The sequence below is a fragment of the Musca autumnalis genome, unplaced genomic scaffold, assembly GCF_047663935.1.
Source record: "Musca autumnalis isolate F117 unplaced genomic scaffold, ASM4766393v1 scaffold_4, whole genome shotgun sequence".
NCBI classification, from domain to species: domain Eukaryota; kingdom Metazoa; phylum Arthropoda; class Insecta; order Diptera; family Muscidae; genus Musca; species Musca autumnalis.
This window is the reverse complement of record NW_027411977.1, coordinates 21,330,176-21,351,880: the sequence shown is the minus strand read 5'-3', so window position 1 is coordinate 21,351,880 and position 21,705 is coordinate 21,330,176. Positions and strand designations below refer to the sequence as shown.

General features: G+C 38.4%; 1 protein-coding gene across 1 annotated transcript; it reads left to right on the top strand.

Moving 5' to 3' along the window:
* The first annotated feature begins 12,667 nt into the window (after positions 1 to 12,667).
* Positions 12,668 to 13,651, top strand: LOC141404227 (serine protease 1-like). The gene is made up of 2 exons (XM_073987610.1): positions 12,668 to 13,232; positions 13,298 to 13,651. The coding sequence occupies exons 1-2, from the start codon at positions 12,701 to 12,703 to the stop codon at positions 13,597 to 13,599; spliced, it is 834 nt and encodes a 277-aa protein (XP_073843711.1). The 5' UTR covers positions 12,668 to 12,700; the 3' UTR covers positions 13,600 to 13,651.
* Positions 13,652 to 21,705: the final 8,054 nt, after the last annotated feature.

Sequence of the window (21,705 nt, the reverse complement as noted above, 5' to 3'; positions counted from 1 at the left end):
TATTGTTTTGACATGTCTCTTTCTCTTTAATTTTTAAAATAGAAACATATCAAAATATTGTTACGGAATTAGGTTTAACTAATCTCCGTGTAGACGTTGTTTTATTCCCCGATACGATTTGTACCAAATAAACAGGGTTCATTTTAGATTACGTTTCTACAATGCTTTATTTACTTTATTACACTTATTCGGAACCGACTTTAATTACTAAGCACACAGCTTGTATCTAGTTAGCACGCAGCACTTCTTTAACCGATCTGTTCAGTTCAACGCTTAAAACACAACTCACTCAATGTTGCCGCTCCTTCCGCTATTTATAACCAAAATCTCCTTGGTCTAGAATTATCCACAAAATCTGGCAACATCTCGAATCTGTGCAGCGAACACACAGACGCACATTCGCACTAATGCGGTTTTTACACGGTCTGTATTTTACATATTCATGCATAGCAACTTTCATTTTTTTCGCCCATATGTAATTCCTTCTGCACGGCAAAATATTATTTTTCATTCGTTTTCTGTTGTTTTCTTTATTTATATCGCGTACAAACAAAACAGCTGTTTACCATTGGTTGTACAGACGAGAATAGAGCGCGTTCTATTCGAAAAATATACATATGTATGCACATAACACTTTCATGCATTGAAATTTCTGTATGGTTCACACCATGTGTACAAAATTCAGATTTGTAAAAAGTGACAGTCGTTATGTAAAAAACATACCTTGTAGAAACCCCATAAGCGAACAACCATACTCACATACATACAAGAAGACAAGCTCAGTAATGACGCAATTACAACAACAAACAAATGCAAGAAATAAGAAATGACAACTAAACGATAATTACATGATTATGGCAAAACAAACAAAAACACATTAATAAAAGGTAAAGTAACAACTAGAATAATGAAGAGAGTTCTACATGGTAGTTGTTGTTGCTTAAATAAAGTAACTGCATAATAAAAACTTTACGTTACAATTCAAATTTTTAAATTAACGGAAATTAAACTAAATTAACTTAAACCTATCAGTTACATTCGTAACAATATATTGAAAATACAAAATTATTCAGAATTTATGAAAAAAATGAATGAAATCTGTGTAGTTAAATATGGAAGATACATTTGAAGGAAAGTCTATTGCTTTTCCTATTCATTTAATGTATATTTTATGTATTTCGGTTCAAATTTTCGTGAAAACACGGAAGCAAAAATGAAGGAAATTTTGTTTATGTTTCTGTTAATTACGAATGGTGTCGTGGAAACGGGTTAATTCGTGTACGTCGTTCGACAGGCGAACAACGTAATTGAAACGCTCGTGTGAACATGACATTACTGGATGTTGTTCGTTTACTCTACAGTACAATGCAAAAAACCTTAAGGCCTGCGTACATAAGCTGCTCTGCAAAAGAATAAAGAAGGCCGAGGAAATGTCGAACTGGGTTGCCCATTTCTTTTTTATTCTTTTATCAGAAGAAATCAAGGTAAGCAGGCAAGGCAGCTTATGTACGCAGGCCTTTAGTCGTTTACAAGAAGTTACTGGACTTGTAAAAATTGTTAAGTAAACGAACACACCTATTTTCACATTTTGAAGAATTTTGTTTTTTCAAAATAGTCTGGCTTAATCCCATTGTTGTTGTTTTATTATTTTAAAACAACTAATTTATTAGTGGAAAAAGGTTTGGCATTGTTCGCCAAGGGGTAAGGCAGGGAATACTAGTTTCGATCCACGACACTGGATCAGTTCCCTTGTTTCTTGTTTGTGGATATTCTCCACCAAAGTTATTCTTCAATAACACTGTGTGTAATTTTTTGTGTCATGGAAAATTAACCATATACTGACACCACAGCGTAATGGAAGACGAAAAATAAGAAGATACGTGTCTCGGCGTTTTTCCCTGTTACTTCGAATTTCGCGGTTATGGGCCCCCAAAGACCTGAGGCCTTGATGTCAAAAAGGACAATTTTATCAGGCTCATATCTTCTAAACCGCTAAGAATTTTGGTTTACTCGTGGAGGCAAAATTGTAGACCTCATCTTAAAGAATAATAATTGTGAAGACATAAAATCCATTCATCCTTATCTTCAAGGTAGAAATCGTTAAGCTCAAGTTTCAGTTATAATTTTTTCTCAGATTTTGGCCTACAGATATTAAACCGATCAAAATTGAATCAAACTACCAAGTACAAAAATGTACCTTAGATCTCAATAAACAACTTTCTAGAACATAAGAACTCTGTATAGACGGTTCTTAAAGGTCAAAATAGCAAAACAAATGCAATTTTTATTTTCTTTTTTCGGTTTCTGCTCCATAGAAATTAAAGCTCAAATTCCATTAGTTTTACCCATTCTCTCCTGGTCAGGTCCGTAAATAGCAAAACTTTCAAATTTTCTAGAGTGTTGAACAGTTTGTTATTTCCAGACCTGAGCATTAACCATAATATAATCGTTAGTGAATTTTGAACATGAAGGACCGTTCCTAGAACATTCATATGTTCTAGAAAGTTGTTAACTGAGATCTTAGGTACATTTTTGTAGTTGCTTGTATTCTTGAATTTTGAACGGTTCGGTATCTTTGGCCAGAATCGGAGAAAAAAAGTATAAAAATCGAATATTTTCTAAAGGTTTTTGCTATTTTGACCTTTAAGAACAGTTCGTAGTGGGCTCTGATGTTCCACAAAGTTGTATACTGATATATTCGCTACATTATTGTGGTTGAATGTTTTCTTGAATTTTAAATGGTTTAATTTCTATGGAGCAGAAACCGAAAAAAGAAAATAAAAATTGCATTTGTTTTGCTATTTTGACCTTTAAGAACCGTCTATACAGTGTTCGTATGTTCTAGAAAGTTGTTTATTGAGATCTAAGGTACATTTTTGTAGTTGGTTGTTTGATTCAAATTTGATCGGTTTGATATCTGTAGGCCAAAATCTGAGAAAAAAATTATAACGGAAACTTGAGCTTAACGATTTTGACCTTGAAGATAAGGTTGAATGGATTTTATGTCTTCACAATTATTATTCTTTAAGATGAGATCTACAATTTTGCCTCCACGAGTAAACCAAAATTCTTAGCGGTTTAGAAGATATGAGCCTGACAAAATGGTCCTTTTTGACATCAAGGCCTCAGGTCTTTGGGGGCCCATAACCGCGAAATTCGAAGTAACAGGGAAAAACGCCGAGACACGTGTCTTCTTATTTTTCGTCTTCTATCACGCTGCGGTGTCAGAATGTGGTTAATTTTTTCGTGTCGCACAGTGTAACTTCTTCAACAAGAAACTTTTTATACCCAAACATCAATCGTCAGCTCGAAGTATAAAGGTGAACAAAGAAAAACCTTTAATGCGAAGTTTTTCTTTGGCAACCTAACACAACTCCGACGAAAGTGTTTACGAAACAAACTAAACCTTTTCCACTGCTATGTGTCGTATAATTTCTACGAATGCACATAAGAAAATGCTGTTGGTAGCTAGTCGCTGCCAACCATACAAACTGCCAACAAGGTAAGGCCCTTGGCGAACAATGCCAAACCTTTTTCCACTAATAAATTAGTTGTTTTAAAATAATAAAACAACAATAATGGGATTAAGCCAGACTATTTTGAAAAAACAAAATTGTAATAGCTATCCCAATAAAAAACGACGCCACCAATGTTCGATTTCAGAAACACTGCCACCGTTTGTATGGTTGGCAGCGATTAGTTACCAACAGCATTTTGTTATGTGCATTCGTTGAAATTCTACGACACATAGCAGTGGGAAAAGGTTTAGTTTGTTTCGTAAACACTTTCGTCGGAGTTGTGTTAGGTTGCCAAAGAAAAACTTCGCATTGAAGGTTTTTCTTTGTTCACCTTTATACTTCGAGCTGACGATTGATGTTTGGGTATAAAAAGTTTCTTGTTGAAGAAGTTATTGAAAAATAACTTCGGTGGAGAATATCCACAAACAAGAAACAAGGGAACTGGTGAGATCCAGTGGCGTGGATCGAAACTAGTATTCCCTGCCTTACCCCTTGGCGAACAGCCGGGAAAATAAAAAAGTCCATTTTTAAATTGAGCGTTGAAAATGATGCAACACAATAATCGATTTATAATTTCCAAATCGTTGGCTTTTTATGCCATTTTAGTAATTAATTTGTGGAATTATTGGTTCTCTAACGTTTTCATTAGTTTTTTTCATTGATTCCGACAGAAGGAATGATTTTCCTGGCGTAATTTTATTGCTTTCGAAAGTGGCTAGTACATTTCGGTTCCTCTTCCATTTTATTTCTTGAGTTGCACCGTTATACTAAAATTTTACCGGAAAACAAAAAATGAACATTTTTAATTTGAGCATTGGAAATGATGCATAACAATAATCGATTATTCATTTCCAAATTTTTCGCTGTTTATGCAATTTTAGTAATCAGGATGGTGGAATAATTGGTTCCCTATCGTCTTCAGTAGTTTTGTCAATGATTCCGATAGAAAAAAGATGTTCCTGACGTAATTTTGGCATGATTGTAAATTATGTCCCTTTGTAGGCAATTTTGCTAGAAATTTCTAGTTTTTGAAGTTATTTTCAATTTATTTCCATTTTATAATGCCCAGTCCTTCAGCCTTAGGGCTGCATACTACATTTGAATTTAAAATAACAAATAGCATGACTCAATATAGTAGCTTAAAATTAATAAGGAAAGGTGTTAACCTATTTCAATCAAAACAAAATACTATCATAAAAAAGGGTAAAAATATATAAATTTGCATCTCCTTACAGAAAACTTTTGATTTAAAATTCATGAATTAAAATTACTCCAGGAAGGAGTGGGAGGGATGTTCAACTACTCCAAACAAAACTTACAAAGTTTAAGAATTAATTGTAGTAAAATAAGTTATATAAAAAATCTTATTAAAAAACTTTTTGATTGAGTTGTGACTACTCCATAACAATATTCAATATAATTAAAAAACAGTTAGTACATATTTACATAAGGTGATTTTCGTTGCGGCAATTGTCACTTTGAAGGAGAGGGAGCTGACGCATATGGTAACGCTTTGCCTCTCAACACCCTCTCTCATCGACAAATTGCCTAATGTAAATATGGACTTACGGAATTTGAACTACTCCAATAAAAAAAAACGTTTTGACATATGAATGTGTAAGTTTATCATTGGAATGCAAATACGAGCAATAAAAGGGCAATTCAAATTTATATAATTAGGCATAGGTAAGAGTAATTTGAAATAAAATACTCAAACATCTTTTACATGAAAATATCGATCTAGAGAAGATGATAGCATTGGGATACGTTTCCAAAAAATTACTATGAAAAATCATTAAGGGTTATATCTAGAGTACGTACAAACAATTTAGTGACATATGGAAAGTCCTGTATCAGCCAGGCTTGCCCCATATTAGACTAGTCATTAACTGCGTTGCCCTGATAGAGGAAAACATCAGGACATAGAACAAAAGTGTTTGCACTTTTCTTTGATTTCAACACCCATTGTTGCCATTCAAGCCCAAACAATACTATCCAGCAAAAAATTTGGAAGTTGTAAAATTGGAGTTATGATTTCACAACATCTTTCGATGTAGTCCAACAGAGTTATGAAAAATGCAATCCGTTCGATACATTTTTTAAGCAGTTGCTGTAGAGATGCCTACAGATAAAAAACCAGTTGGTTGATCCCTACACATTTCTTCAAAAGACAAACAAGAGTGGATACATTTCGGAGAATAACAAGTAAAAAAGTGTCAGTCGGCTTTGCCGACAGAGGTATACCCTCAGCCAATGTGAATTCATACTTTCATCCGTTGATGTACACGCCTGCACGTTGTCGTAACAACAGAGAATAACAAATCCAAATGAGAGCCATGTCAGCCGTTGTTTAACAAAGGGACAGTACTCTCCCAACAATTCTCTTCAGAATTTTTGTGGATCTTTTTCAACATTTGAACTTGCCGACAAAAATGTGGATTAGGAATTAACTGCACTAATGCTTGGTTTACATTTACGAAATCCACTCGATTTCAACTGTCAAATCCATACCCAGCAAAATTTGGCGGAAGGGGTTCTTTGCGATGACGTGATTTCATGTCATCTTTTGCATTGGTTCAAAGGAAGTCGTGAAAGATCCGATCTTTTCATCGGCATTTGTACCCATTCCATCGATCCAATAGAGATGATGTTTGTGTTTTTATTTAAACACCTGTTTATTTTCATTTTGGTATGTTCCAGTACTGCAAAAATCTACTAATTTTTACTATTTTTTCCGATAACATAAAGGAAAAATTGTTATCGTAGTAAAAATAAGTAGATTCTTGCAGTTTCTGGAACAGACCAAAGTTGTTAGAACTGTCGTCGTGATGTTGTCTTACATTTCCTGCATATCAAACAACTAAAACTTCTAAACAATTGGTATTATATGAACAATCGAGCTAAAATAGAATCGGACTGCACACATTGCTATTTTAAAAGTTCCCTTGACTGTTCTGAATTTGACATAGAATGAAATCAATCAAATCTCGCTTCTTGGAATTTGAAAAAAAGTCCGAAACGAAAAGGAACAAGAATCTGAAAATAAAGAAGAAACTACTTTTGGAAAGAAACAATTAAAAATAAATTAATTAAGCATAAATGGTATTTTCCATAAAAAGTCTCTCCTCCCCGTTCGTTACATTTTGTTCTTAGTGATCCCTAAAGCACGCCGGGTTGTAGATCCCTACATACATATTTCCGTCACTAAACAAAAGAGTATAAATTACCAAAATGTTGTTATAAAATAACAAAATTATAAAATAAAAGTAATTTACGAAATAAAAATACTCAAAGGAGTGCATTTGGAGTCCATGTTGAAATCTGAACTGGTGATGGGAAGATAATTGAAAAAACCTTTTGTAAGATGAAATAATATCAGTTGCGGAGAACGGAGGAAGTAATCTTTTGCGTTGCAGCGGTGGTGATTACATTGCAATTTTGGATGTAAACTTTTGAAAAACTAAACTGATAAACTAATTGTAGCTATGTCATGAGTTCGTTTGAATTAATAAAGTGTTTTGTTTTTCATGAAAACCATATTTCAATACAGCATTTCCATTTTCCAAACAAGACATGAAAATTTCATGCCAAGGGGTTGGTGAAAATGACATGCCAAAGCATTGGTTAAAATGACATGTCAAATGATTGGTGGAAATGACATGCCAAAGCATTGGTGGAAATGACATGTCAAATGATTGGTGGAAATGACATGCCAAAGCATTGGTGGAAATGACATGTCAACGCATTGGTTAAAATGACATGCTTAGGATCCAGAAAAGAACGTCATCTTTTGGGGTCCACGCTCATATAAAATTCATCAATGAAGATGCTAAAAAGATGACATGCTAGATCACTTGCACCCATGATTGAATGTCATCTTTGGCATCGAACATTTTGCTGGGATGAAATCCAGATGAGATTTCATTTGACGTTTGAGCTATGGAATTGACAGTTGAAATCGAGTGGATTTCGTAAATGTAAACTTAGCATAAGACACAAATGTTGAAATTTTGTGGGGGAGGTATCCTTGGGGAGGACCGATATGGGCCATTTTAGAAGTTAAACTAAATTTTGACAAAATATTAGGAGATCCAAATATTGGGCCAATTTGGTTGCACCATTCAAGTGATATCGTCCTAGCATTTTAGTGACATTTTTTAAATATTGGGGAGAAGTACCGAAAGTTGGGGACCGGTATTGCCCCATGAAACTAAGTTTGGATAAAATATGACGAAGACCAAATGTTGCACCAAATCGGTAGAACAGTTCGAGAGCCACATATGGTGAAATAGGGCTTTTTACACCTTTCGGGATGTTTTCCCAAGAAATATGGACCTGCTCCTGAAAAAAACTTTTACCGTCGTAATGGGGGTAGCGAATGCAAATCGCTTCAACAAAAATCAAAGTGATTCGAGAGCAGGTCTCAAAGTGAACCTATCCGAAATTTTGTGTGGGAGGTACCCAAAGGAGTGCACAAATATATTCCATATTCGAACCTGATCTATATCTGGTAGATATATTAGGATGTGCAGAGTATGGATTACATCAGTCACTCCCTTCAAGAGTTATCGTGCGCATATTTTTTCCGAAGATTTTTGAATTTTTGTGAGGGAGGTACCTGAAGGAGTGGACCGACATGGTTTATCTTCGAACTTAAACTATGTTTGGACAAAATATTACTTACTTACTTACTTAACTGGCCCATTACAGAACATTTGTTCCATAGACCGAACTAAGAAAAGATCTCCAATTCTCTCTATTTGTTGCTTCGCACTCTGGAATACCGCGCCTTGTCATCTCATCATCCACTTGTTTGCGCCATCTATTCTTTGGCCTGCCAATTCTGCGTGCACCGCCATGTGGCTCGAATTTATACGCCTTTTTAGCGGGTTCATCATCGCTCATTCTTATGATATGGCCTAGCCAACGCAATCGCTGCATCTCGATACATTTAACTATATTGATGTCCTTGTATAGCAGATACAGCTCGTGGTTCATACGACGTCGATATTCACCGTCAACGCAGATCGGTCCGTAGATCTTTCGAAGAATTTTTCTCTCAAATTCGCCAAGCACTGCCTTATCTGCTTGCGCAAGTACCCAGGGTTCGGACCCATACATTAGCACGGGTAGTATCAGTGTTTTGTAAAGCGTTATTTTTGTTTGACGAGTTGTGGCTTTGTTTTTAAAGTGCTTACTTAAGCCATAGTAGCATCTGTTGGCCAATACAATTCTTCTTTTTATTTCACAACTAATGTCGTTTGTTGTGTTTACGGCGGTGCCGAGGTATACAAAGTCTTTTACTACCTCAAAATTATAGGAACCAACTTCAACAGCTGGTCCGATCTCAACGGACGCATTGCGCGTCGACACCATCAGCTTGGTTTTCTCGCCGTTTACCGCCAGACCCACTTTAGCAGATTCTTCTTCCACCTTCATAAAGGTATCGGTTACTTCTTTTACTGATCGTCCCATGATGTCTATATCATCAGCATAAGCAAGTAACATGTGGCTATTGGTGTAGATTGTGCCACTTCTTTTGACGTTTGCCTCTCCTATAACCTTTTCTAGCAGGATGTTGAAAAGGTCACACGAAAGGCTGTCTCCTTGCCTGAAACCTCTTTTGGTACAAAACTCCTCGGAGAGGTTCTTTCCTATTTTAACTGAAGATCTTGTGTCAGTTAGAGTCATTTTACAAAGCCGAATGAGCTTTGCGGGGATACCAAATTCAGACATTGCTTGGAATACCATTGAACGTAGCGGGCTGTCGAAGGCTGCTTTATAATCGACAAAAAGGTGGTAGGTGTCGATCTGCATCTCTTGGGTCTTCTCCAGGATTTGGCGCAGGGTAAATATCTGGTCAATGGTGGACTTGCCAGGTCTAAAGCCACATTGGTATGGTCCAATTATTTCGTTGACCATTGGCTTGTGTCGTTCGCACAATATCCCTGACACTATCTTGTATGCGATAGGGAGAAGACTTATGCCCCTGTAGTTGGAGCATAAAGTCTTATCTCCTTTCTTATGGACGGGACACAGGATGCTCAGGTTCCAATCGTCGTGTACGCGCTCTTCCTGCCAGATGGAGCTAACTAGCTGATGCATACACCTTATCAGCGTGTTGCCTCCGGTTTTAAACAGCTCGGCTGGTAGGCCATCAGCTCCTGCTGCCTTATTATTCTTCAGCCGGTTTATTGCTGTCTTTACCTCATCTTGGCCGGGTGGTATACATTCAATACCGTCTTCTTGGATTGGATCTGTGGTATCTTCGTCGACTCCGCTACTATTGGATACCAACAGTTTGGAAAAATGCTCTTTCCATATCCTTAGCACACTATCTGTATCAGTTACCAGATTACCTTGCTGGTCTCTACAGGAGGATGTGCCAGTTCCAAAGCCATCAGTTTGATGTTTCACTCTTTGGTTGAATTTTCGGACTTCATTCTGTCTCCTGTATATCTCGATTTGTTCACACTCCCGCTTTTCCATCTCTCTCTTTTTCCTGCGGAAAAGACGTTTCTCCTCTCTCCTTTTCTCCCGATACCTCTCTCGTGCGCTACGCGTTGCTACTGATTGTAAAGTAGCCCTATATGCCGCATTTTTCTTTTCGTTAGCAGCACGACACTCCTGGTCATACCATGGATTCCTTGGTGAAGGTCTCTGGTATCCAAGTACTGATTTTGCGGCTGTTTGCATGGAGTGGGCAATGTTTTGCCATTGTCCTGATATGTTGTCGGGACGAGGAGTGCTTTGATTAAGCAGTTGGACCAGTTGAGTGGAATATGCTGTGGCTATCTGTTGTGATTGCAGCTTACCGATGTCAAACTTCCGTGTTGTGTCTGTTCGCACTTTGTTTGCTACGTTTAATCTGGTACGTACCTTTGCCGCAACAAGGTAGTGGTCCGAATCAATGTTTGCGCCTCGGAACGATCGTACATCCAACACGTTCGATGAATGTCTTCCATCTATCACAATATGATCAATTTGATTTCTTGTTCTTTGATCTGGCGACAGCCAGGTACCCGTATGAATATGGAGATGCTTAAATCTGGTACTGCTAACTACCATGTTTCTTGCAGCTGCAAAGTCTATCAGCCTCATACCATTGTCAGATGTTTCACTGTGGAGACTGAATTTCCCGACTGATGGGCCAAAGATATTCTCCTTTCCAATTTTGGCATTAAAACCGCCTAGAATAATTTTAATGTCATGGGCAGGGCAACGGTCATAAGTTTCTTCTAAGCGCTCGTAAAAAATGTCTTTGGTGTGTTCGTCCTTGTCTTCAGTGGGAGCATGAGCGCAAATAAAGCTGATGTTGAAGAATTTTGCCTTTAATCGAATTGCAGCGAGTCTTTCATTCACTGGGGTGAAGCTGGAGACCAGATGTTTTAACCTCCGACCAACTACAAATCCGCAACCAAACTCATGCTTTGTATCATGGCAGCTATGTTGTGACGCCTTTCCCATTCCATCGTATTTCCTGTATGGCAGTAATGTCGGCCTTGTACTTTTCAAGTACATCTGCCAATGCGTAAACTGCACCTTCACTATAAAGAGTGCGAACATTCCAGGTGCAGATTCGCAGATCATGGTCCTTAAAACGTTTGCGGGGGTCGTCAACTTTTGACGGATTTGTTTTTCTTTTCTTTCGTTTTTTCATAGTAGGCTGTTTTTCTAGGGGAGGGTTACTAACCCGACGCCCAAATCCAAGTTTTTAACGTTCTTATGGGTGAACGCGCGGCACATGTTAGCTCACTACCTTTAACGGGTGTTAAAGGCAGTTCCCCAGGTGACACCACGGGGAGGTCAGTGTCCACTTGAGATGAAAGAGGGACCAAGATAAATCTTAGGCTTTGCCATGTTAAAGCCGGTCAGGAACGTTGCTTGGTATCTTCCATCCCCTACGTCATCCCCATCCCCAAAATATTACGAAGGCCAAATTTTGGACCGAATTGGCAGATCCGTTCGAGATTTATCGTGCGCTCCAACAACTACACACGTTGTCATTTTGCACCTTTCAGGCTATTTTCTCAGGAATTATGGACTTGCCCCTTATGAAACTTGTACCGTCGTATGGGAGACAGTGAATACAACAAAATATCAAAGCGATTCGTGAGCAGGTCCTAAACTGAACTTTACCGAAATTTTGTGTGGGAGGAACCCGAAGGAGTGGACCGATTGAGTCCATGTTACTACCTCATTTAAGTCTGGTAGAAATTTCACGATGTGCAAAGTATGGGCCAAATCGGTTACTTCCATTAAGAGTTATCGTGCGCACAAATTTTCCGAACATTTCCGAACTTTTGTGGGGTATGTACCGGAAGGAGTGGATCGAAATAACCTATCTTCGAACTTAAACTAAGTTTGGACGAAATATAGCGAAAGCCAAATTTTGGACTGAATCGGTTGATCCGTTCGAGGGTTATCGTGCGCTCCAGCCAGACAGACAGACGGACAACTCCAAATTGTCTGAAACACATTTCGTCCAAACATACTTGGGGTCTAAAACCATTATTTCGGTGAGGCACATTTTGCTCGTATGAAAGTGTATATACCCTCGTTAGCATAAATGCTGAGGGTATAAAAAGGATGTGCCGGACCCCAATCAATACCTGGTATTATAAATGTAGTCATGGATGCAATTAAAGGCATAAAGATGGGGTTCCCTTCTTAGGTAGCTCAACGATTCTTGTAACCCCTACGGGCTTTAAATGTAACTAAGGATAATTATTTTGGTTTCGCCACTGCCTCTTGCCTCGCTGACAGAACATTTTCCTTAAGTATTTTTTTTAGATTTTCCCTTTTTGGCCACTGATACTACTGTTCGATGCGTTAAGAAGAAATGCTAGGCAATGATATCGCTCAAAAGTATATTAAAATGTATGTTGTTGTTGTTTTTTGTTTTCTACTTTCCTTTTCATATGATCCTCGAATAATTCTGAATTTTATTTAAGACATCTATTAAAATTGTCTTTTGAAAAAACGAAAAGAAATGATTAGCCATTTTTCGCATTCCTGCCTATCTTATCATTTGATTGGCAATCAGTGCTTTTATATCACTTCTTGATGAGGAGTTTTCTTCGCATTGGTTATTTTTTCGAACATTATTTTGTGTGTATAAAAATTGTTGAGTGGTCAAAATCCATGTTAGTATCAAACGACGATTCCGTAGTAGTAGTGATATGAAGACTAGCGTGGTTATATTATTGTGCCTTATTGGCGGCGCTTTGGCCGCACCACCAAAAGTGGAACCCGTCCCCTTGATGGATGCCAAATCTGGAGCCAGCGATGATATTTTGGGTGGACGTATTACAAATGGTCATGCAGCTGCTGAAGATCAATTCCCCTGGCAGGTTGGACTATCATTGCAAAAGAGTCTTCTCTCTTCGTCTTGGTGTGGTGGTTCGTTGATTGGTCAAAATTGGGTCTTGACTGCTGCTCATTGTACCACTGGTGCTATGCGTGTTACTGTCTACTTGGGCAGCACTGTTCGTACCAGTCCCAAAGTCAGCTATACTGTTGAATCTTCCGAAATCCATCAACACACTGGTTACAATTCCCAATATTTGTCCAATGATATTTCTTTGATTAAGATACCCTCGGTGTCTTTCAGCAGTTCTATACAACCCGTTAAATTGCCTGCTATTTCATCATCTTATTCTACCTATGCTGGTGATTATACCATAGCTTCGGGTTGGGGCCGTACTTCGGATGGTATGTATAGAGTTATCTGTTTTATCAGTTTTGAGTGTGTCATAATCATTCTAAAAAAATTCTAGATTCTACTGTTTCGCCCAATTTGAATTTTGTTCGTTTGCAAGTCATCTCCAATACCGTCTGTGCTGGCACCTATGGTAGTGCCGTAGTTACGGATAATACCATTTGTGTTTCGACCCCCGGTGGTACCTCTACCTGTCAAGGTGATTCTGGTGGTCCTCTTGTTTTGGAATCCAACAACGTTTTAGTTGGTGTTACATCATTTGTTGCTGCTGCTGGCTGTACCGCTGGTTATCCTTCCGGTTTTGTACGTGTTACAAGCTATTTGGAATGGATTAAGGGCAAAACTGGTATTTCTTATTAAATTCTGTAAATTCCTTTCGATTTTAATTAGAAATACTTAGAAATTTGGATAATGTTGTTGTTTTATTTCACTTCATAGTTGGGAATCAAATCGATTCAAAAAATATCGAACCTAGAATCATCCAGCTAATACTTTTTGAAATTTGTGTTAAGAACATGAAACTACATTGAATTGAGGGTTACTTAATGTCTTGTTGTGTTTTTTTGATCTGCAATAATATAATAATAAGAAGAGAAACATAACTTTACGCGTTGATTAAAATTTCTTCACCTCTTCATAGAGGTTTTGTTTCACATTAAATGCACTTTCAATACTCCGCAATTGCTTTTCCAGGCCACGCTGTTTCTTTTCGGACTCTTCCTTAAATGTCAGTGTTTCATCCGCATAGTGGGAATTACCTTTAATTTTGTCCTCAAAATGAGGACTCGGCGACGGCTTTTTTCTATAATTGTTGCTCCTGCTTGCTTCATTGAATTTGCTCCAGCATTATTCTCCGCAATGGCTCACATACCATCTTTGTCTGCCGGCTATATCTCCTTGGCTGAACCATCTTCATTCCATGGGTTCCTAATTTGAGCACTAATCACGCCATTCATCTCTGGTGGTTTTAACTTTTTTGGCCTTGACTAGCTTATGCCTCACTTTCTAAAGGCATCAGTACATCACTTGAGTTATTTCTGGCAAAAGAATAATATAATTTTTCCACAAACATCCCAGGCGGGACAGGGGAGACTTCTCTCATATCAATAAGTGCACCCCGATTCGTATTAGCTCAATGATATGGGACCTACTGTTTATTGCCGAGTCCGAACGGCGTGTCTAAGACACCACTTGTAGAGAAGTTGTACAAGGCTGAAATACTCAGAAAATGTCGCCAACATTACTGAGGGGTATTTTGCTGTTGAGTGGCCGCGGAATCGAACCCACGACCTTCAGCGTGCAAGGCGGGTGTGCATACCATTGCACCACGGTGGCACCCTCTGGCAAAAGAATAAAAGGTTCGAATTCAGCGAAGATCACCCATATACGTTAACGTGACTGCAACAACAACATATGTTCTCTTTATCCTCATCTGTCGTGGTTTAGAGAGAAACTCTTACTTACTTAGCTGGCCCATTACAGAACATTTGTTCCATAGGCCGAACTAAGAAAAGATCTCCAATTCTCTCTATTTGTTGCTTCGCACTCTGGAATACCGCGCCTTTTCATCTCCTCATCAACTTGTTTCCGCCATCTATTCCTTGGCCTGCCAATTCTGCGTGCACCGCCAAGCGGTTCGTATTTATACGCCTTTTTAGCGGATTAATCTTCGCCCATTCTTATGATATGGTCTAACCAACACAATCGCTGCATCTCGATATTATTTATTAGCATATTCCATCAGGAACATAAACTATTCACATAGAATCTCCATCTTACTCTATCCGATGCAATGTATCTTAACTCATTGAATGTTTTTCCGGTTTCATTGGAAATGGTTCTTCGCTTTTTGGCCGTCCTCTGCTGCGATTACCCTGGGGATTCCAGCTCAGTGTTTCATGGCAGATATCATCAAAAGGCTTACGGAGTGTGTGACCGATCCAGTTGTATTTGCGTCGTTTTATTTGTATGTTAATATCTTCTTGCTGAGCCAGTTGTAGGAGGTCTTCATTTGAGATAGTCCTTGGCCACCATATTTTTAAAATGTTGCGAAGACATCTATTAGTGAAAACTTGCAGTTTATTTTTAATTCTTTCGTTCACTAGCCAGGTTTCAGATCCATACAGTAGTACTAACTTGACGCAGGCATTATAAAGGTGCAGTTTCGTTTTTGGAGAATATGCACCAGAGTTCCAAATATTTTTTAGGCTGCAGTATACACCTCTGGCTTTTTGAATGCGGTTGTCGACATCATCATTTGCTCCGCCGCTAGGGTTGATGTTGCTACCTAGATAGCAGAAGTTATTGACATTTTCAATTAGTTTCCCGTTCAGAAAGAATGAAGGGTTTTGGTTTGATTTAATAAGCATACTCTTCGTTTTTTTCAGCATTTATGTACAGGCCGAATTTTGCTGCTGCTTGCTCGGAAAGTTGATTAATTTAAGTTTGCATATTTTCTCTGCTTGTCGCAAGTAGCACGATGTCGTCTGCATATTCCAAATCTTCGAGGTTATGATGTAGCCTCCAGGGGATGCCTTTGTTTTGATTGGATGAATATGACAATATTTCGTCAAGAGTTGTTATGAAAAGGAGAGGAGAAAGCAGACATCCCTGTTTAACTCCGCTGATGGTTTTGAATGCTTCGCTTATTTTACCATTGTGAAAAACTCTCATGGTTGAGTTGGTATATTGAGCTTTTATCAGGTTTATTATTTTGGTAGGGACACTTTTGTTCTCAAGTGCCTCCCAGATTTTATTTCTATTTAAAGCGTCGAAGGCTTTTTCAAAATCGACGAAGGTTAAATACAATGGCGTGTTGAACTCGTTGCACTGCTCGATTACTAATCGTAGACTATTTATTTGGTCCACACAGGAACGGTTAGGCCTGAACCCTGCTTGTTCTTTGCGAAGACATTTATCTAGTGGGTCAAGTATGCGGGTGAGTATAATTCTATTAAAGATTTTGCATATCGTTGGTGTTAAAGCCATTCCTTGAGGGTCGCATTGAGGGTCGCATTTGTAGAATTCTGCAGGCAGATTGTCGATACCTGCTGCTTTACCATTTTTTAATTGCGCTATTGCCGCTTCGTTAATTGAGGGGATATCTGAATTTATATGTTCCGCAGGGCGGTTGTTGGTGTTGTGTTGACCTCTGTCGTTATTTGACTTGGTAGCTGGTTCAGTAGTGCGATTTAGAATATCCTCAAAGTGTTCTTTCCATCTTTTAAGCTGTGCGTCTGTGTCTGTGAGAATGGTTCCGTTTTTGTCTTTAACCGGTATATTTGAACATTGCTTATTCCCCGAAAGTTTTCTCGTAATGTTAAAAACTGTTTTCAAGTCTCCACGACTTGCTGCTGCCTCGGCTTCGGCAGCCATACCATTTATAAAACTTCGCTTATCGTTTCTGGCTTGTTTCTTCACTTTTTTTACAAGTTGTGATAGTTTAGCTTGTAGTTCTGATTTTTGTAGGGAATTTTTTTCTGATAATATCGTATTGACTTTACGTCGCTCCTCTACGAGATTCCAAAATTCTTGGGATAACCATTCTTTGTGCTCTTTCCGGGGGAAGTTCACTATTTCAAAAGCAGTCTCACATAGTGCGTTTTTAATTTTCTTCCATTCATCTTCTATGTTAATATTCGACGCTTGCGTTAATGGGGTCTGCGGGAATTTATTTGAGAACCCGGTCAGGAAGTTGCGCTTTGTTTCTTCAGATTGAAGTTTGTTGGTATTGTAAGGGCGGCGTTTTGGTTCTGTGGCTATGAATTGACGTTTCTGTTTCCTGAGCGTGATTTTTAGTTCAGCTATTAGGAGAAAATGATCTGAGGCGAAGTCGGCACTTCGTAGCACTCTTACGTCTTGCAACATTTTAAAATTCTTTTTGGAAATGCAAAAGTGGTCTATTTGACTCTCTGCTGGGGCACGTGTATTTCGTGATAGCCATGTTACTTTGTGACAGTTTTTATGAGGAAATAAGGAGCCACCTATTGCAAGGTCGAATTTTGAACATATTTCCAGAAACAATTCTCCATTGGTGTTTTTATCGCCCGGGCTGTGTTTTTATCGCCCATTATGTTCTGGAACCCGGAATTGTTATTGCCAATACGTGCATTTAGATCACCCATCAAGATAAGAATATCTTTTTTGTCGACGTTGTGTAGAATTCGGTTTAGATCATCGTAAAATTGTTCTTTCATTTGCAGATCTGAGACTTCCGTCGGGGCGTAGCATTGGACTATAGTAATTTTGCCGATGTTGCTATTCACCTGTATCGTTATTATCTCGATACGTTTAACTATATTGATGTCGTTGTATAGCAGATACAGCTCGTGGCTCATGTGACGTCGATATTCACCGTCAACGCAGATTGGTCCGAAGATCTTTCGAAGAATTTTTCTCTCAAACACACCAAGCACTGCCATGTCTGCTTGCGCAAGTACCCAGGCCTCGGAGCCATACATCAGCACGGGTAGTATCAGTGTTTTGTACAGCGTTATTTTTTGGTTGACGAGAGGTGGCTTTGTTTTTAAACTGCTTACTTAAGCCAAAGTAGCATCTGTTGGTCAATACAATTCTTCTTTTTATTTCACAACTGATGTCGTTTGTTGTGTTTACGGCGGTGCCGAGGTATACGAAGTCTTTTACTACCTCAAAATTATAGGAACCAACTTCAACGGTTGGTCCGAGCTCAATGGACGCATTGCGCGTCGACACCGTCAACTTGGTCTTCTCTCCGTTTACCGCCAGAACCACTTTAGCAGATTTTCCTTCGAACTTCATAAATGTATCAGTTACTTCTTTTACTGATCGTCCCATGATGTCTATATCATCAGCATAAGCAAGTAACATGTGGCTATTGGTGTAGATTGTGCCACTTCTTTTGACGTTTGCCTCTCGTATAACCTTTTCCAGCAGGATGTTGAAGAAATCACACGAAAGGCTGTCTCCTTGCCTGAAACCTCTTTTGGTACAAAACTCTTCGGAGAGGTTCTTTCCTATTTTAATTGAAGATCTTGTGTCAGTTATAGTCATTTTACAAAGCCGAATGAACTTTGCGGGGATACCAAATGGAATACCTTTGAACGTAGCGGGCTGTCAAAGGCTGCTTTATAATCGACAAAAAGGTGGTAGGTGTCGATCTGCATCTCTTGGGTCGATGGTTGACTTGCCAGGTCTAAAGCCGCATTGGTAAGTAATTGTTCCACAAACATCCCATAAGGGACAAGGGAGACTTCTCTCATATCAATGAGTGCACCCCGATTCATATTAGCTCAATGATACGGGACCTACAGTTTATCGCCGAGTCCGAACGGCGTGTCTAAGACACCACTTTTGTAGAGAAGTTTTACATGGCTGAAATACTCAGGAAATGTCGCCAACACTACTGAGGGGTATTTTGCCACCGCTGAAAAGTGTTTTGATGTTGCCTGGCCGGGGAATCGAACCCACGACCTTATGTGTGCAAGGCGGGTGTGCATACCATTGCACCACGGTGGCACCCTAAAGCCGCATTGGTAAGGTCCAATTATTTCGTTGACCATGGGCTTTAGTCGTTCGCACAATGTCCCTGATACTATCTTGCAGGCGATAGGGAGAAGATTTATGCCCCTATAGTTGGAGCATAAAGTCGTATCTCCTTTCTCGTCGGGTACGCGTTCTTCCTGCCAGATGGAGCTAACTAGCTGAGCGTGTCGCCTCCGGTTTTAAACAGATCGGCTCCTGCTGCCTTATTATTCTTCAGCCGGTTTATTGGTGTCTTTACCTCATCTTGGCCGGGTGGTATACATTCAATACCATCTTCTGGGATTGGATCTGTGATATCTTCGTCGACTTCGCTACTATTGGATACCAACAGTTTGGAAAATGCTCTTTCCATATCCTTAGCCTCACAAATATTATTTCTTTTTGGATCTTATTTTAGCCTCAACGCTAAAATTGACATTTTCAGTCACCTGAAAACAAACTTTTAAAAAATGCTGTTCGATAACAAACTTGTTCAGTAAAAAGGGAAATGAGAAGTACTTGCAAGAAATTGCAAATAGTTTTTACCTGCTAGGTTATCGAACAGGCACATTTATTCGTTCTATATTATTCCCGAAATACGCATAAATTGACAATCAAATGTCAATCGATAAGATTTATTTTCAATTACTCTTGACTTCTGTTCTAAGCATTTATTATGACGTTTTTTGCAAGAATATTTATTATCTATTTTCTTATTTATAATTTTAATCTTATCAATTTTCGAATTTCCCATAAAAGTATTCAATATAAATACGCCGAATAATATAACAATTTGAATTGATTTATTCGTATGTTGTTATATGTTTAGTTTAGATATTAAAGATAGGAATACCGGAACATAATTGAATACTGAGTGCTTTCTAATTGAGAGATTATAAAGTTTTTTTGTTAATGAATCTATGGATTAAGGATTCAATGATCTTAGAAGCAACGGAGTGAGAAATTGACGTAATATCTAAGGTTCCAAGTATTAAAAACTATTGAAGTTATTGAATTTGTATGTTCAGCCTTTGCACCACACAGCACAAGATGTGCGGTAACTGAATATGATAAAATAACACTGTGCAACATTTTTAAGGTGATCTTGTGCAAACAATTCGAACTGAGGATTTTTTGAAAGTACATACCCAAACGACAAGAATCCCTAGTTGGGTTTAGTTGTATCAGATCCAGCTCGGATTTTATGGTCCCATTTAAACATGGTTAAATATTCAGTTTTTAAAGAAATTCCAATGCGAATCTTCTTCTGACCTCTGAAGCAAATTTGTAGATAAGGACAAGAATAAAATATTTGGAGAAATAATAAACTCGAAAAACTACATTTATTGCCTCAAATTTCAAAATATATGCAAAAATTCCACAATTTTTATACATTTCACAACGTATCTCCAAAACCGTTTTTTTTTTCTGAATATTTTCTTTTGGAAAAATATTCCCTGAAATGTAATACACAACTCTTCAGAACATGTCATTGTTGTAAAATGCCTCTATGCCGTTGTTTTCAGTACATTTTTATGCCCTCAGCCTTTAGGCTAGAAAAGGTATATACACTTTCATACGGGCAAAATTTGCCTCATCGAAATAATGGTTTTAGACCCCAAGTATGTTTGGACGAAATGTGTTTCAGACAATTTGGAGTTGATTTAGCAATGTCCGTCCGTCTGCCTGGCTGGTGCAACAACTTGTATTCACTTCCCCCCATACAACGGTACAAATTTCATCAGGGGCAAGTCCATACTTCTTGAGAAATTGGCCGGAAAGGTGCAAAAAGCCCCTATGACACCTTGTTTATGGTAGGAGCGCAAGATAACTCTCGAACGGATCTGTCGATTCGGTCCAAAATTTGGCCTTCGTAATATTTTATCAAAACATAGTTTAAATTCGAAGATGGGCTATATCGGTCCACTCCTTCAGGTACCTCCCCCACAAAACTTCAAAAATGTTCGGAAAAATGTTGCGCACGATAACTCTTGAAGGGAGTGGCCGATGTAATCCATACTTTGCACATCCTAATATATCTACAGATATAGATCAGGTTCGAAAATGGACTATATTTGTCTACTCCTTCTGGTACCTCTCACACAAAATTTCGGATAAGTTCACTTTAAGACCTGCTCTCGAATCACTTTGATTTTTGTTGAAGCGATTTGCATTCGTTACCTCCATTACAACGGTAAAAGTTTTTTCAGGGGCAAGTCCATATTTCTTGTGAAAACATCCCGAAAAGTGTAAAATCCCCTACGTCACCATATGTGGCGGTCGGAGAACACGATAACTCTCGAACTGTTTAACCGATTTGGTCCAACATTGGTCTTCGTCATATTATATCCAAACTTAGTTACATGGGCAATACCGGTCCACAATTTTCGGTACTTCTCCCCAATATTTAAAAAATGTCACTAAAATGCTAGGACAATATCACTTGAATGGGGGCAACCAACTTGGTCCAAGCTTTGGATCTCCTAATATTTTATCAAAATTTAGTTTAACTTCTAAAATAGCCCATATCGGTCCTCCCTAAGAGTCCCTACAAAAGTTCAACATTTGTGTCTTAGTGCAGTTAATTCCTATTCCACATTGTTGTCGGCAAGTTCAAATGTCCAAAAAGGGCCACAAAATTCTGAAGAGACCTGAAATACATTCGATCTGTCCGGAGGTAAAAGTTTCGCTTCACATTGGCTAAGGGTATATATCTGTCGGCAAAGCCGACTGACACTTTTTTACTTGTTCAATGACGATTTAATAAAATTGTCAATAATGTGGTGAAATCCGAAATGCGAGAATAAACTGTTGGTGTGAACTGTGTTTGAAATACGTGTTGTAAAAGATATGATACAAAATACCGCTGAAACAACATGAAGTAAGCATTTTAGAGTTTCAGAATGTTCCAAATAATTGTTGAGAACTTTATTTGGAAGATTTTTGCAAAAGGTTACTTGGTTC